General features: G+C 38.3%; 1 protein-coding gene across 2 annotated transcripts in view; it reads left to right on the top strand.

Moving 5' to 3' along the window:
• Positions 1–17,128, top strand: part of BICC1 (BicC family RNA binding protein 1) — a 90,362-nt gene extending 73,234 nt beyond the window's left edge. For both annotated transcript variants that reach the window (XM_041405021.1, XM_041405022.1), the window contains 13 exons: positions 225–356; positions 1,267–1,453; positions 2,853–3,011; positions 3,383–3,579; positions 3,866–4,007; positions 5,051–5,207; positions 6,548–6,713; positions 7,907–7,946; positions 8,610–8,764; positions 10,483–10,636; positions 12,248–12,408; positions 12,843–12,942; positions 14,164–17,128. In XM_041405021.1, the coding sequence (XP_041260955.1) occupies positions 225–356; positions 1,267–1,453; positions 2,853–3,011; positions 3,383–3,579; positions 3,866–4,007; positions 5,051–5,207; positions 6,548–6,713; positions 7,907–7,946; positions 8,610–8,764; positions 10,483–10,636; positions 12,248–12,408; positions 12,843–12,942; positions 14,164–14,294 (1,881 nt within the window). In that variant the 3' untranslated portion in view covers positions 14,295–17,128. The remainder of the gene's footprint in view (positions 1–224; positions 357–1,266; positions 1,454–2,852; positions 3,012–3,382; positions 3,580–3,865; positions 4,008–5,050; positions 5,208–6,547; positions 6,714–7,906; positions 7,947–8,609; positions 8,765–10,482; positions 10,637–12,247; positions 12,409–12,842; positions 12,943–14,163) is intronic.
• Positions 17,129–17,390: the final 262 nt, after the last annotated feature.

The following is a 17,390-nucleotide window of genomic DNA, read 5'->3' as shown; positions in this document are numbered from 1 at the left end:
TCAAATATTCAGTAAATCGTTTTACCCTTGTGCTACCAAACTCCTTGTCCAGGAAGAATTCTTGCATACAAGGAAATGGCTTTCCCTAAAATGTCATCCTTCCTATTTTTTCTGAACTTAGAGGTTTCCTTACATCAATATCTGTAGTTCAGCTTATTGCTACCATTTTCATGGGAAAATGGCCAGTTACAAGTGCTAGCAATTTTTTGTGCCTTTCTTTTCAGGGTTGCCTTCCCCTTGTGCTCATGTTTGATATGAAGGAAGAAATTGAAGTAGAACCACAGTTTATAACACAGCTAATGGAGCAGTTAGATGTCTTCATAAGCATTAAGCCTAAGCCAAAACAACCAAGCAAGGTTTGTGCAAAGCTAATATTTTCCTTTTAGGCTTTCATGACAAAGTTTTAGAGCTGATGAGTTCATGTGTGCTCTTCCCCCCCAGTTTAATGGGTTGTAAACTTGAGAAAGCCATATGTATTTTATGCTTGAAATACCAGTTTAAATGACCCAGCAGCTCTACTTTAGGGTGATTTGACTTTTCATTAAATGCTTAATAAGAAATTAGCTTTTGTATAGAATATATTGATAAAGTAGAAGGTGTTTATTGTAAAATATTGAGGCCAGTGTAGATAGGGGACTCTGTTGTATAAAATGCCAAAGCAGGCAGAAGTGTTCAAGTTTTAAATGATTATTCCATTGTGTCAGTATGTAAGCTTCCCTGTGTAGGGATATATATAATCAATACAAAGAAACATCCTGTAGAAAATGAGCAGATGTAGAAAAGAAGCAATGGGGTTTTGTAATTTAATTTTCTAGAAACTTATTACCTTATTCTCAGACAGCTATGAATTTAATAGGTGAATTTAATACGAACAAAAAAACTGGGGTTTTGTCCACTTCAAGGTATGAAGCTCAGCTAAAAGAGAAGATAAGAGATTAATTATTGATTCAGTTATCTAGCTCTTGAGGTGCTTGACATTTGGTCTACCAAGTAGCACTAAGGTACTATGGTAATTAATTTTTTGGAGAGGTGTTCCATCATTCTCATTGCAAATCCTTATGAAATCCCTAGTCTTGCTCTCCTGAACTTCACCCCCCTCAATTTAAATAGTTGCTAATGGATGTTAGCTCATGCTGTCTCACACTGCTGTGGTTGTGGGAGCCATACAGTGGTGTGAAGAAGAATTATCTGTGTTGCAGGTCTGTGTTATGGGGAACTGATATTCACTGGTTTCCCTTTTTTTGTTGTTGTTTTCTTTCCCTGCAGTCTGTGATTGTAAAAAGTGTTGAACGAAATGCCTTAAATATGTACGAGGCACGGAAATGTCTCTTGGGACTTGAAAGTAGCGGAGTCACCGTAGTATCAAATCCCTCTACTGTCTCATGCCCTGTTGGTCTGTCTTGTCCTGGTTTGGATATTTTGTCCTCAGCAGGACTAGGACTCACTGGGCTTGGTATGCATTCATTATATTTATATTTTCTTTAATATAGTTTTGTTTTAAACTTAATTTGTACTAGAAAAAATTACCAGAGGTGAGTTTTGCATAAGGAATCGTGTTCAAGTGTCGGAGAATTACAACAGCCTCCGGCCTCTCAAGGACTTGTTGTTATAAAACTTCTCCAAGGCTTTTGTAATCAGATGTGGGACTCATCCCTGTAGAAAAAATCTCTGGAAGTGAGCAAACCACTCAGCTGAAAGGGAGGGAAATACAGGTGAGGTGGGGCATGGCTTTTTCAGCTTCTTTGGCTGTGTAATGTCCCAGGCTGTCCAGAATTTGGGTGGGTGCTTAAGCCTGGTAACAGTACCAGGAAAGGTAACATAGCAAACACCACATTTCAGGTCAGTATCTCACTATAATTGAGGGATCCACAGGTCTAGTTTAGACCTTACCAAGAGGAAATACAGGACAAAAATGAGTAAACTATTTATCTTCATTTTGTAGAAGCAGTTTGTAGTCCAGACTGAAATTACCTTTTTATTTTCAAGCTCTGCAAATACCTTTGTATCAAAAATGTATAGATAGAAAAACCAAGTAGTCCCAGAAGAATGTAGTGACAAATCTTGACACAGGTCCTAGAAACTGAGTTCTCATGTAACCAGCACTGTCCCTTGTGACCTGCCGTGCAGGAGTGCTGTGTAGTTCCATCTCACATGCTTCCCTCGGGTCACACAGTAGAAAGTGTTTGTGCCATTTGACTGTGATTTTTAATGCTGCTTCTGTGACTGGTCTTGTCATACTGCACTTGGCAGGTTTGGGGTTTTTACCTTTTCAGTGTGTAGTACTGAGCGGCTTTATGAATGCTTTTACATGAAGAGCTGGTTTGGAGGAAAGTTTTGGGAGTGATCAATGCATTTGGGGGATCATTTTCAGCCTGTATTGAAGGTGCAAAAAGAAATTGAGTAGTTGTTAGTGTGCAAGTAGTGGTTGATTCACAGGAGCTTCTGAGGAAAAGGTTATTGTATGAAATGAAAGTGAGATGGTGCAGTGCAGTTCCTTTCTTGTCTCTGTGATGCTGCTTTGAAACAAACCATCAGAAGCAGCAGAGGAGATACAAAGGGACGCTGGGGCTGAGAAGCAGCCAGTGCAGACTCTGTTATGACAAGAGTTAGGGTCCAGTAGAAGGACATAAAAGATGCTCCAATTTTTCTTGGATATATCATTCCCAGTTTAAGAACAAGACTTCTTAATGTGCACCAAATGAGCAGCAGGTTTAGTGTTAAAATTGGTTTGTGCAATACAGGGTGGTGCAAATTACCGGGGGGTTTGTTTGTTTCTTTTCAATTGGTACTTTTGTGAAAAATGTTTTCCTGTAAGTCAAAACTAAATATTCATCTTGCATAATTTTTTGCAGGCCTATTAGGTCCAACAGCCCTGTCAGTCAACACCTCAACTACTCCAAACTCTCTGTTGAATGCCCTTAACAGCTCTGTGAGCCCTCTGCAGAGTCCAAGTTCAGGCACGCCCAGTCCCACGCTGTGGGCAACATCTCTCGCTAACACAAACACCACAGGTCAGTGGAAGTTTAATGTGAATTAAATTAACTGTGCAACACCAAGTCATTAGAATTGCAGTTGACAAGTCAAGATTAATTAATTATTTGGAACCTTAATTCCTACACTTACCTTAGCACGGATGAATAAATATGCAAATTTAAGGTTATAACCTAATATATGACATGCTGTCACAGGCAGTGTTTTCATCTGTTTTAAGTAGAAAGCAAAGTTAACCTACCCAGATAGTGCATTATGGTTTTGGCATGAAATTCTAATGGAAACTTTTTAGTAAAGTATCATAGGTACATAAAGATTTAGATAAAGTAGCATAATGTCTGAGGAAGTTAAATGAGACACTTAATCAGAACATAACCAAATTTTGTTGCAGGTTTTTCTGCTATTCCACACCTCATGATACCATCTACTGCCCAAGCAACTTTAACTAGTATTTTGCTGTCTGGAGTGCCCAATTATGGTCAAAACACTCCATCTCCACCACCAGGCCTGACTCCTGTTGAAGTCCACGTTAATGGCATGCAATCAGAAAGTAAAAAAGGTTCACCTTCTTTAAATGGTCATGTAAAGGTAAGTGATACTGCACTGGAGAATCTGATTTCTTTATACTAGACCTCTACTAAGAAAAGCTGAAAGAGAAACTAGCTATATTAGTAGATTTTTAAAGCTTCTAAGTTTAAAAATAGACAACCAAGTTTTTGAATATGACTTAAAGGTGGAGAAATAGAACATTCAAAGATATTGTTCTGTACCAGGAATGAATTTCTCATTCTCCTGTACATATAGAAAAGGGAAATTGTTTCAATATTTCCTTAAGCATAATAATCACTTCAGTGATTTTTGACAATCTTTTCAGGCCTCAAATATCAAGTATGCTGCACTGTCTGCCACATCGCTGGGAGAAAACATGTTGAGCACAAGCCACAGCGATGGAGTAAGGCAAACAAGTGCTCACGGTGCCTCAGAACAAGTGGCTGCCAAGGCAAATAGTGAAGAAGGTGAGATTTGGACATTGCATTCCTTTGTCTGGTAGTGTTTGTACAATCTGTGTACATTTAATTATACAAAAACGTAACAATATTCTCTCTGAATTGGTTTTGCAACCATGTTTAAGGAAAATATTGCTGGATGTGCCAGGTTCATTGCCAAGGAAGGTAAATAGAACCTGTAGTAACTGAACTGTACTGCTGATAGAAACACCTTAAATTAACATAAATGTACTTGCAACATTTTGCTTATTCCCTAGGAGCAGAGGGGAGATAACCTATGAGGATTTTAGTGTTTTTTACAGCACCTTAACCAAACTCTACTGGTTTAAATGATGTTATATTTTTTGCTTTATAAAAAAAGGAAATTATGTTACTGAGAAGGTTTTTTGCATAAAACTGTGTAGCTCTAACCTAGATGACACTGGGAAACAATTTTGTGTGTTTTGCAACAGCATTTCACTTATGCTGCCCTTCAGAAGCTAAACTTTCCCCATCATTCTTGGAGCGGGGAAGCCAGCTCCACTTCAACTTGAGCAAATATGTGTAAAGGCCTTGTTTCCCTTGTAAATACTGATCAAGGAGATCATCTTTTATTTAGGATTGTGGTCATTTGAAATGTTGATTTGAATAAAAGGTACATTGCCAATTTAGGGTGATAAATATTTCTAAAAACATGTTCTAAAGGTATTTGAACATAAAGTGGGGGAAGCTCTTATTCCAGCAGAAATTACCTAAGCATCTGGCAAAGTCTATTAAAACTGGGTATAAAATCAAATTTCTTCAGAATATTTAGTCACTTTGAATTTTCAGTCTTCACATTTGTTGTTAATTAATATTACTTAAATATTTTAAGAAAGAAAATACTTAGTGTGACTACTATATATGTGAATACTGACACCTTTTTTGTGCATTTGAACTTGCACATCTTGACTGCCTAACCTTGAATACAGTCAGGAGGAAGAGGAGGTTTTCTCCCCTAGTTATCATTTCCCCAGAGAGCTCCCTGGAACACAGCAGGGTGGTTGTTGAAGTCTCTTTTCCTGGCCTGGTAGGTTGCAATGATGCTTTTGTGGAAGTGGGCATGCCTCGGAGTCCGTCGCACTCGGCGAACACCAGTGACCTGAAGCAGATGATGAGCTCTTCCAAGCAGGCCTGTGCCAAGAGACAAACGGTGGAATTACTGCAGGGCACCAAAAACTCCCACTTACAGTAAGCTGGGTGTATAAACACAGATCAGGGGAACTTCTGCAGCATAAAATTACTTCACACGTTTTTGTACACAGAGGGAGTGGTTCAGTCATAAGATATTCCAAGAACTGATTTATTTGGCCTTGATTTTCCATCACATTAGGCATTAATATAGCCCCCTATTTGTCTGGTAACTGCAGACTTTGAATGCTTTTTGTTCATCCTATTTGGCTTTGGGTTTAAAAATGTCTTTCCTCTTCCACAGCAGAATGGAGATCCTTGTCAGAGGAACTTTCATTACCTGTTTCTAACGTACACACTTTGCACTTTGCTTCTTTATTGGTTGCTTAGAGAATAATTTCTGACAGCTTTTTCCTTTTGTGTATACCTGAGGCTGTTTTCTTCATAGGAAAGCTGTGTTCAGGGCATATCAGCATGTTCTCAAACACTTGTCTCAGTGATGATTTTGATTGGGTTGGCTCTTTAATGACCCAGCAGTGGGGAAGGCTTGCTTGAGTCATAATACATTTTGGCAACACAAGTTTTGTTCGTAATGCAGTGTTTTTGTCCGATGTACTCATGTTCTCACTGTTTGTTTGGGAACTGTTTATCGCCACTCTTTTGAGACACATATTTTCTTTTGCTTAATTTATTTACACTGTTAAGGCTGTGATATGTATTTAATTCTGCTTTCACAGTTTAAAAATCTGAGGAATCCTGCTAACCAAATTTGGTTTTTTGTGTGTCTTGTTCTTTTTTTTTTTTGAGGACATAGTGCTCACAGTTTCTTTGGGGGTAGTAGTTTACAGCTTCTAAAACATGATCACTTTTTAAAGTAAGAGTTTATACTGTTCTAGAGTAGCCCAAAATGTGGGCGAGTTGAGGGGGAAAAAAAAAATTGCACCGAGAGGTAATATAGGCATGAAGGACTGCAGTTATTGAAGCTGTGAAAGCAAGCAGAACCTATGTCAACTTTCTTAGTCCCTGTTATGCAATCTCTTTTTATCTTACAACAATGAACCTGTTAGAACTGCTGGCCTGAGCAAGGCTAAACAGGAAATCACACTGTGTAGGACTGCATGCAATAATTCCAGATACCAGACAGCTCAAAACTGAGTCCATAAGCTATGCCTTGTATTCGGTAATACAGGAAGGAGAAGCACTTGTTTTCCTTCACTGACAGAAAAAGCCACAGGAGAGCTGAAACGTTTGGAAACATTGCTAGAAGCGCTGAGATGTTTCTGTGCAGACATGTCTCGAACCTGGCTGCCAGGCTTCTCAGGGTAAAGGCCAGTTAGCAGGGCTGCACTGAGGTGAGCCAGGCCGAGGAGAGCGGAGCTAACGCTGCCTTTGTCCCGCAGCACGGCGGACAGGCTGCGGGCAGAGGCCGAGCTGGGCGCCCCGGAGAGCCCCGTGGCTGACAAGAAGGCCCCGGGCAGCGAGCGGGCGGCCGAGCGAGCGGCAGCCGCCCAGCAGAACTCGGAGAGAGCACGTCTGGCTCCGCAGCCCTCCTTTGTAAATATGCAGGTAATCTTGCGAACTGCAGAGTGAAGTTACCATAAAGTGCAGAGGTGGCTGGCCCTGGAGACTGAATTGTATTTACCAGTTCAGTAAAAGCATTCACAGGCAAGGCATCAGCTGTTTCGACTGAGGAGTGGGTTGTCAATGAAAAGTCTTGGAAACAGAAAAGCTCTTATGCTTCTGTTGAGTAAGAAAAATTTAAGTACAGAAAATTGTGTGGCTGTATTTGTCTCCACAAGCATCATTTGCCTGTTAGAAATCTTACATTGTCGCTTGGAGAAAATTATAGCTACAAAATACATATTACTACTTTTCATATGCAGTGACAGCTCGGTTAATTACAGCCTACACATACAAACTATTGCCATGTTACTGCAAATCTCCCCAAAGAGGGAGGAGACCCCTTTGACTGTTTGTCAGGAAGCAGTAGCAGGATTATTTTCAGACTAGATCTGTTGAAGCGTGGGCATAACCAGACTGTATGGAGCAGTGGAACAAGAGGAAGACTAGTGTTTTGCAGCCCTTCTCTTCAGTTATTCCTCTAGTTCCTTTCAGTAGAGAATGCAATACTTCAGGCTAATACAGTATTTTCATCATTTTGTGTTTAGATTTCCTAATTTGTACTTCAGCAAAGTGTAGCTTGTTTAGTCAGGGGTATTTAAACTTCACATCTTCCCTTGACATAGGTAGAATACAAGCAAAAGTTTTTCAAATTCTCTCAAAACTTATGTTCTTTTCCTTTCACAACATGAGTGCATGGAGGAGAACCAAGCCTGAAAGATTATTGAAAATAACTGTGGTGCCTAGATTTGCAAAGATATATTATCTTCTTTGTACTGTTAAAGAATGTTTTAAATGCTAAGAACAGATAGTTAAGGAAGAGAAACTATGCTTGAAAGATATTACTTTAAAAAATTGAAGAAAAAATTCTTCCTAAGCAGTTTGTAAATACTGCTGCAGCCTGACTCATATGGAAATCAGATAGTTATTAAAAATCTTTATCTATGTTTGAGTGAGTGAATGCTTTAAGTAACTAGGGTTCTAACTGGGCTACCATGAAATTATTGTGCAATATTTCAGGTTTCTTCTAGATATATTCCCTGGCCACTTTGAAAATGTTTGTTTTCACAGGAATGAGTACTGGAGTGACATTTAGTTAGAATTGCAATTAAATTATCTTCTGTGTGTTTAATTTTTAGGCATTTGACTATGAACAGAAGAAACTACTAGCAACCAAAGGTATGTGGGTGAACAGTGACGTCTGAAAAGTTTATTAGCATGTGGGTGAAATGATTTCCTGAAATTTCAGTTTTGTAATCTGATTTTTAATAAAATCTGAAAGTGGTAGTGAAACATTTGTATATTAGCTTTATGTTAAAAAAAAAACCTCTTAATACCAACCTAGTATAAAATACAATATAAGCAGCTTGCAGATGGGATGTGTAGTACATCCATGTGCAAATAATAAATATGGTTTTCAGAGAGCTTATTGCTCTAACACTTCGCTTTATTTGGATGCAAATTAAATTTTAAAGTGTTTGCCATATCAGCTAAATGGCCTCTTATTTCAGGGATAAATTAAGTTGTAGAATTGGTAAGGGACTTACCCATATCTTTGACCCTGGTATAAAATAAACCATATTACCTGTTCACCAAAAGAAAAACAGAAGGTTCTCTCTTTGAAACAGATTTTTTTTGGCTTCCTTGCAGCCCTGTGGGATTTAACTATCTTCTGGCAGAGTAGACTGCTTTAAGGAAGGGTAGGATTCAAGCCGTGTAGCGAGTGGGGATGTTTAGGGTTTGCTGTTTGCTGGGCTCAGGCTGTTAGCAAACACCACTTCAGTATTATGTTCTCAGTACGTTGACTAAGGCTGAGATCTACTGATTTGTCTCTATTTTCAGCTATGTTAAAGAAGCCAGTTGTAACAGAAGTGAGAACTCCAACAAATACGTGGAGTGGTTTGGGGTTCTCTAAATCCATGCCTGCAGAAACTATCAAGGAACTAAGAAGAGCAAATCATGTATCATACAAGCCTTCCATGACAACTACATATGAGGTATATAAAAGTATACTGTAATGAAAGTTTACTTTCAGTGAATGATACAGTTGTTTCTCTTGAGAAATGTCTAACTTCTGTAAAAACAAAGCCTTGCAGATAACTGTTCTAAATATTTTTTTATGGTGAAAAATATTTCTTACATAAATATTAAGGCATATGGAATACATTCAGCCCAACACACCAAGTTACATCTGTTTCACAGATAAGTCATAGAGCATAGACGTCTGCTTCTTAAAATGTATTTGTTTAAAGGAGCTTTGAACAGCTTACAGGACCAAACATCTCAGTAGTTGCAAAGCAGCAATAGGGAATTTGTAACCTAATGAGAACAGAGTATATGTGACAGATAAACTATATCATGTGTATCACTGCATGGTGGAGGAGAGCAGCAGAACAATCAGCTCATCTTTCCTTCTGGGGACAGAACTGGAACAGCTGTCTCTATTTATATGTAATTAATACTTGCACTATTCACTGGGCTCAGAATTTTCCCAGGCAGAAGGCAGACAGAGTCCAGGAATTCTCTTCAGAGTCCCAACATGGGAATCTTGCAGGGAGTTTGTTTCATTCTTCTCAAAGGCATGCTGAAATTGCTTTTTAGTGTGTTTCCTTGCTCTAATCCTTCCCAGCTTCCATGAAGACACCTTTTTCTCTTCTGCTTGTATGCTTCTTGAAGTAGGGGACTTCATAGTCCTCTAGGATATACCTGTCTGTTAATGCAAAAGAAATATTCAGCCACAATAAAAATGTGTCTTGATGTTCTCCACTTGCCATATCAACTTTCTGAGCCATTCAGCTACGTGTACTAGGCTTGGCTACATGGAATGCAGTAGTAACTAGAGAAAAGAAAAAACTGCAACCAAAATCTGCAATTTTCTTTTGCATACTTTGCTATCTTGGTTGAGTTGGGGTGGGGTTTTCCCCCAGGCCTTGACGTCTAAAATCTCTAGACAGGTCTGTGATTCTAACCAAGAGCAGTGTTTCTTCAGGGATGTCAGTTTTACTAAATAGTGTAAAAGATTGCTTCCTAAGTGATGCTTTTCAGCTGCAATTTGATACAAGTTTATAGAATTAAATTGTTATTTCCATAGTTTTTAGCTCATGTAAGTATGTGATATCCATAAGGTAGAGTTCTTTTGGGTATGTTCCTGTGGAATACTGCTGCCTTGTTCTGCTACATTCTGACTCTCAGTGATGAGACTTGATAATAAGGATTTCACAGGTATATGAAAATCTATTTAAAAAGACTCCAGACAAAACAACTACAAATTCTCACAGTATTGCAGAATTGTTATTGTAGTATAGTGTGCAGGACTGTTGTCAAGTAGTAGGTACTTGATCCGCTTATCTTCAGATAAATGTTCTGTTTTGTTCTCTTCCCTGTGAAGGGATGTAGTCAATAGACTGCTTTGTCTAGAATTTGTGTGGGAATTTGATACCATGGAATGTTTTGGAAACAAACTTGGAAATACCGAGCAATTTATTTTGAATCATGGTCTTTAAATAACTTCTGCTTAAAAACTGTAAACTGCATATGTTTTAAGCACACCTGCTGTTTTCGTGTCCGGTTTGCAATTATTTGCCTATTCATCAACTGCCAAAAGAATGTTTGCGAGCGTTAAAAGCTGCTTTTTAAGCAAGCTGCTTCAAAGAAAACATCTGAGTCACAATGAAAGCTCTGTGTTCAGCCCAGATTTTCTTTCTGTGGTTTGCAGGGTTCATCCATGTCTCTCTCCCGGTCCAGCAGTCGGGAGCACCTGGGGAGTGGCAGTGAATCCGATAACTGGAGAGACCGGAACGGGCTTGGACCCACTGCTCACGATTTTGTCTCCTCAATTGGCAGCCCCAAACGGAAACAAAACAAATCAGGTTAATAAGCTCTTATTATCTGATTAAAAGAAAATAATCTTTTTGATACCAGTATTTGTTTTGATATGAATGTATCCTGACTTCATGATGGATTTAAATTACTGGCACCCTGTAATTACTTTTTTGACAAATTGAGAAGTGTAAGCTTGTGTAACATGATAATACAAATAATGGTCCAAAAGGAAAACTTAAGGATATTGGTTAAATGCTGGACATCCTTGCTGAAAACTCTTTGCTGTCATGGAGTGGGTTTTTGAAGGTGTACTGAAAGCAGACCTGTAAAAGGGCTTATTTCTAGACCACTTCCATTCTGCTGTGTTGCTGGTGCAGCAGCAGCCCGGGCTTTTTTGGGCTGTTTGCTCACTAGTGAAGTCATAATCAATCCATGCTGAAACTGGATTTTAAAGCATGAGTCTCCTCATGGGGATAAAAGTTACAAGAACGTGTAGTAACAGGACAAGAGGGAGTGGCTACAAAGGTTTAGTTCAGGTATTATGTATTATGAAAAAATGTTCCCTGTGAGGGTGGGCAGGCCCTGGCACAGGGTGCCCAGAGAAGCTGTGGCTGCCCCTGCATCCCTGGAAGTGTCCAAGGCTGAATGGGACTTGGATCAACCTGGGATAGTGGAAGGTGTCCCTGCCCATGGCAAGGGGCTAGAATGAGATGATCTTTCAGGTCCCTTCCAACCCAGACAATTCTATGAAAAGAAGCTTGTCCATGTGTTTGGCATGGCCTAGCATGATTTTAAGTACTGGTTTCTGTGGATACAGGCTGTATGTTTTGCAATTACTTTTTAAAAAATGTTGGAGGTTTAAAAATTGAAATTTTACTTTAGTTGAACTCTTGGAAATTTTATTTTTTGAATAAGTTAACAGATGTCTTTCTGAAAGAGTGAAAACTGGAGGTAGAGAATACTAAGTCCATACCACCTGTCGCTTTATGGGGAAATAAGTATCGTGGCTGTTTATACTTTTTGTTCTTGCTTTTTCTTTTAAAAGTGAATAAATCTAAATCCCAAATTCAAAGTACGCACATAATAAAATTTGGACATGGTAAGAAAGGATAGCTCAAATTAGAGAAAATATTCAGAGTTTTAAAAAGCACATTAGTTGAGCTGTGAATGGCTGCACATCATATTCTAAGTACTTGAAGAACTGAAGAGATGACAAGTTTATTTGAAATCAATCTATTGATGTTTTCAACCTAATTGGACAAAAATGGGAGTTCTAGGTTGATTAAAATAATTAAGGATTAAAAATGTGTTTACATGTGTGTTAGAAGAAAATTACAAACACAAATACATTGGCAGTGAAGGACAGTGTTCTATGGCAGCTGTAGCTTTCCCAGAAAATAAAATGTGTGCATAAAGGATAAAAGAAACGGTGACAAGTTGGATGGATGAAAGTAGGTCTGTAGAAAAGAAACACCAGAACTTGACAAAAATAGTGCTTTTTGTTGTTCATTCTCTCGGACCACTGGGAGGCTTTTTTTTTTTTCCTGAAAAATAAAGATCTAAATACTTTGTAATTATAATGATCTACCTGAATACAGTGTTGGTGAAAACCCTTCCCTTCTGTGATGTGTCTGAAATGCGCACTTGTTCCCTTCCAGCTGAACACTATCTCAGTAGCAGTAACTACATGGACTGCATTTCCTCGCTGACAGGAAGCAATGGCTGTAGCCTCAACAGTTTGTTTAAGGGATCTGATCTGCCTGAGCTCTTCAGCAAGCTTGGTTTGGGCAAATACACAGATATATTCCAGCAGCAAGAGGTTGGTGTTCCTTTGACAGGCAGCTTTTTTGTGTTGGTAGGATGTTTTCCAGCACTAGTTGTGCTGTCTCTTCACCAAAAGCCACTTAGAGCTCACTTTGTGACAGGATTTTCGGGAGCTGTTCTTTCAGAGCTGGGTCACACATCTTACAATCGTGGTAAATACTCAAAACCTCAAGACTCATAAATAAGGCTAACTGATTTTCTCAGCTTTTCCTGAGCTGGTTACTTTTAAATTTCTCCTTTTCTGTCACAAATGTAGCAAATTGAGCAACTGTGTGAAGCAGCTATTGAAAAGCCATGATTGCTGTTTACATGAGTAACTGGAAAATGGAGCAGGGAAAAAAAATTAAGCTATTCTGAACCACATTTATTACTTAATACTTTTGTGGAAAGACTTGTTTTGCATACTTTTCATATTTTTTTTTATTCTAGATTGATCTGCAGACATTCCTCACTCTTACTGATCAAGATTTGAAAGAGTTGGGAATTACCACTTTTGGTGCCAGAAGAAAAATGCTGCTTGCAATCTCAGGTGAAAAACACAGAATACCATTTATTGATTTTAAGCATTGTTTGTATTCTTCTCACCCAAATTGTGTGTTTATAGCCAACAAAGGGAAAAAAAAAACCTTGGAAAGACTGAAAAGTAAGACTAGAGTCTACAGAGGTAATATTAGCTTGCCCCTCACCAGAGGTGCTTAAACCCAGACTTTAGAGAGCTTTCCCCTTACCTAATAGCAGCTCACTTGCAATAGTCCTGTAAAGCTGCACCTTGGTAGAAAAGTTCATCTAACATGAAGTTTGATGCCCCACAATTGTGGGTCCAGGAATTTCTGGGATTACTGTGGGTACTTGCAATAGTCCTGTAAAGCTGCACCTTGGTAGAAAAGTTCATCTCACATTATGAAGTTTGATGCCCCACAATTGTGGGTCCAGGAATTTCTGGGATTACAGGCACTGTGGGGTCTGAACAGCACTACATACCACTCACAGCTGGCATTTTCAACATTTTGGTTCCCTGTCCTCCATTTTATTGATTAGCAGAGCAGTCATCCTACTGGGAAAAAGTGCCTACTTTTAAGGGGCTTTGTGGTTTGTTTTGTTTTTTTTTTGGTTTTCAAATGTACTTAGTTCAGTAGCAGTGTTGAAAATCCATGGAATCTCTCTGTGTATCTAGCACAGAGTTTGTTTACAAGAACAAGAAAGTGGGGAAAAGGAAAATATTTTAGATGAGCTATTACTAATACAAGAGTAGGGTTCATGTTTAGATGACAGGTGAGATCTGCTTTTTTTCTGAAAGTCCTTGGTAAAATGCTGGTTCAGTTTTATGTTTAAAATAAAGAATTGTGCATTGAGAAGTGATCAAGTTGGTCACAAGCTTTCCTGTCAGTCTCAGTCTACACTGCATGGTTGGGCTTCCAGGAAGATTGCAGCCTTTGAGTATTATAAGAGAAACTTCTAAAAGTTTCAGCTGTGTCAATTTGATCTAAATCAATGTTGCAGAAAGTTATTTACTTCACACTGTATCAGTGCCATATAAGAATTGTCCCAGGTAGAGCCTCTGAGTCTTAACCTGATGCTCTTATTATCCTGTTGGACTGTTAATTGAAGGAGTACATCAGAGATATTTTCAGCGCATACCCTGTCTGAAATACTTTGTCAAGTTTAAACAGAAGTTATGCATTTGGTTGACATAAAGCATTAAAATGAATTTCTGATGGGAGATTTCTGTGGGTGTGCTTGACCCCTGTAGAACTGAACAAAAACCGAAGAAAGCTCTTTGACCCATCAAACATCCGTGCCTCGTTCCTGGAAGGTGGAGCCAGTGGGAGACTGCCGCGCCAGTATCACTCGGACATTGCCAGTGTCAGCGGGCGCTGGTAGCAGGAGGCTGGGCTCAGAAATCAGCTGGAAAGATGGACATGGCAATCCTGTGGACAGCCTTCACTGCACACCACCCTCTGCACTTTGGGAGTTTGGGTGTCAAGGACCAAAGCGTTTTGTCTGCACAATACTGTGCCAAAAAATCAGAGAGAACACGTTTTGTCAGTTGTCTTTCGAAACGCCAAATGTGGGTTACGTTCTACTCATGTAGATTGGACAGAACTTGCAATAATAACAATATAGGGTTCTTTGTTTAGTATTTTATTACCTATAACTATAATGTATGCACTGAATTTTGTACTTTGTTGAATGAAGGAAGAATGAAGAGCTGGGATGCCAGAGAGCATAGATTTGGCTTTATCAAGATGGATTTTTCTGGTACTGCTTAAAATAATTATTGAGGTCTTTCTGCACTTTACATGTTCTGATTTCTTGTCCTGTGGAAATTTATTTCTCTTTCATTTCCATATCAATTTTTATATTGGCACTAATCAAATTTTTTCAGGTGTTCCTACCTTAAGTCACATCTCACTATAATGGTACTAGAAACTGGTTCTTATGCAGATTTTTGTTTTTCCTCTCTCTGTCTCCCAAGTAGTTATCTGAAGAGATTGTTCCAAAATCAAGTCACTTGGTAGTGGACCAGTCCTGTTATGCTCTTATAAAGCAGTCTAATGCTGCCTGCAATAATACTCACTGTAACAAATGCAATGAAAGACCAAAATGGACCTTGCAATATTAACCCATTTCAGTCAACATATTTAACTGCTGCCTTTATGCTAAAACTGTTTTTAATGGTTGTCTCAAAGCAAAGGGCTATTTTTAGTACCCTGCCACTAAAGGACACTTATTTATATCAGACTTTTATTTTTAGATTCTATACACCTACAATACGTAACAGATTAAACTGATCTACTGCACATTTATGGTAGAGACCAAAAGGCATTCATCAAACTAGAGCTCTGGGCTGTCAGTTTGATTAAACAGACAACTAATCTAATTTGACAAGACAGCACTGTTGCCATTTAATAAATGACACATATTACTTACATGACTATGCATGCAGCAATGAAGTGACCTACATAAAATAGGTGTAATAGCATCTGTTTTGTTCAATCTAGATTTGTAATTGTCAGCTGCAGAAGTGTTTGAAACTCTGGAGATGAACTATTTCTGAAACAAGTTATGTTCAACAGAAAGAGTCCATGTTATAAGTGGCTAGAGCTTAATTTTGCATTCTTATACTGTGAAAGTCCGAAAGATTTGGCAATGTTACTCCTTTGTCTTTACAGGTGTTGTGTTATGGGTTTATGAAGGGTTTCAGTGTAATGAAGGAATCCATAAAGTGCCTCTTTATGCAATGCTATGTGTAGTTTCTAAGCATTAATTGAAAGGCATTCCCATGAGAAATATTGTGAATTACCTTACCTCTACTGTAATGTATTATTTATGTTCAGTGTACAAGCCTTTTGAGATGGACATAAACCACTGTCAAGTGCTCTTAACAGAAGGCAATAGAATAACATTTACAGTAGTTGGGGTTTATGCAAAAATGGGTGAGAGAGTTTTGACACTTTCCATGGGTAATTCTTTCTTTTAAGGTGAGAATGCAAAACGATGTATGGCAAAAATTGCACACACAAAGGGAATTTCAATAGACTATTACTTGAGGGCATAGATGATCAAGCAATAATATAAAGTCTTGTGGTTAGCTAAAAATTGCTGCTCAGTGCTCATTTCAGCCATATCTACTTAATGGTGTATACCTGGGTGACTTCCCCATAGATCAAGTATGAACTTTGTCTGGTTTTAAAATGGCACTGCAGATGTGACTGTATGTGGTACTCACACAGTTGTTCACAGCAACTTCCTCTGCTCAATGCCAAGAGTCAATATCCACGTGTCTAGGAGAGATGTGTGTGTGTTTATGCATTGCACAGGCAAGAGCAGCTTCATGGAAAGCCTCTTGGAGCCACAACTTCTCATTCTAAAGCTATTTACACTTGTGCTTACTTCTAAGCATGCAGATAGTTCCATTCACACGGACTATTTACGTGCTTACAGATAAGCTGTTGTTTAAATGTTTGCATTTGCAAGCCCAGTGCTCGCAAATCAAATTGTATTCAGACTCCTTATTTCATGAAATGTTTTTAATGAACTAAATACTCAGCAACACTTGGTACGGAATTTTCTGCAACCCCTTCTTCCTTATTTTGCCTAAACTTAAAAGCATCCAAAAGTTTTGCACTCAGATTTTTAGTCTTTTGTAGGTACGTGTTATCCATCCAGATGGTACTATACTCAGAAACTGATTTTCTTACAGTATTAAGTTGATGTGGTCTTTTGCTGAGCAGTGCTTATTTCATCTACACCAAAGTGAAGAATTTCCCATGAACAACATTATTTTTCTGTAGGGCTTCACGTTAAAAAAAAACCACACTGGAAGTAAAGAAAATTCTCACTTACTTTGATTCCACAAAGGGAATATAACAGTACAGTGTATCGTATTGTTAGTGTTACATTATGCACAAATATTTGACTTGCTACATAAAATGTTAGTTTTAAATCTGTGCCTTAACAGTGACCAGTTATCTGTAAATATAGAGCAGATACAGATTGTATTTTTGTGGGTTGTGTCCTTTTAGTGATTTTTTAAAAAAAAAAAAAAATGAAATTTGAAATTAAAACATTAAAAATGGAGATTTTCAAAACTAATCAGTGTTGCATAAAATAAATTTCTATAACTCCCTTGTATTCTGATTGGTTCATGAAGTATTTTTATATAGACCCAGTTCCAGGGATGCTTGCTTGTTAATAAAATATAAAAAGCACTATTTGACATAATGGCAACATGTTTATTTCACATGTTAATGCTTTATATGTTTTACTGTTCTTGTTGTATCACATGCGGTGTCTTTGTCTGGCTTTAAGTGAGAATGCTTTTTTGGGGTGCCTCTCCTTAATCTGAGAGGAGTTAAATTATGACAGGTTCAATTCTTAGCAGATTTTAGTGGTTTGGCTCATTAATTCTGTTCTTCCTTTGGTCCTCCCATTTTAATGACTGTTTTGGTCAGCTTAGCAGAGTTGTGTGTTTTT

The sequence above is a fragment of the Onychostruthus taczanowskii genome, unplaced genomic scaffold (assembly GCF_017590055.1).
Source record: "Onychostruthus taczanowskii isolate IOZ18803 unplaced genomic scaffold, ASM1759005v1 scaffold22, whole genome shotgun sequence".
Lineage (NCBI taxonomy): Eukaryota > Metazoa > Chordata > Aves > Passeriformes > Passeridae > Onychostruthus > Onychostruthus taczanowskii.
This window is presented reverse-complemented; position numbering and strand designations above follow the sequence as displayed.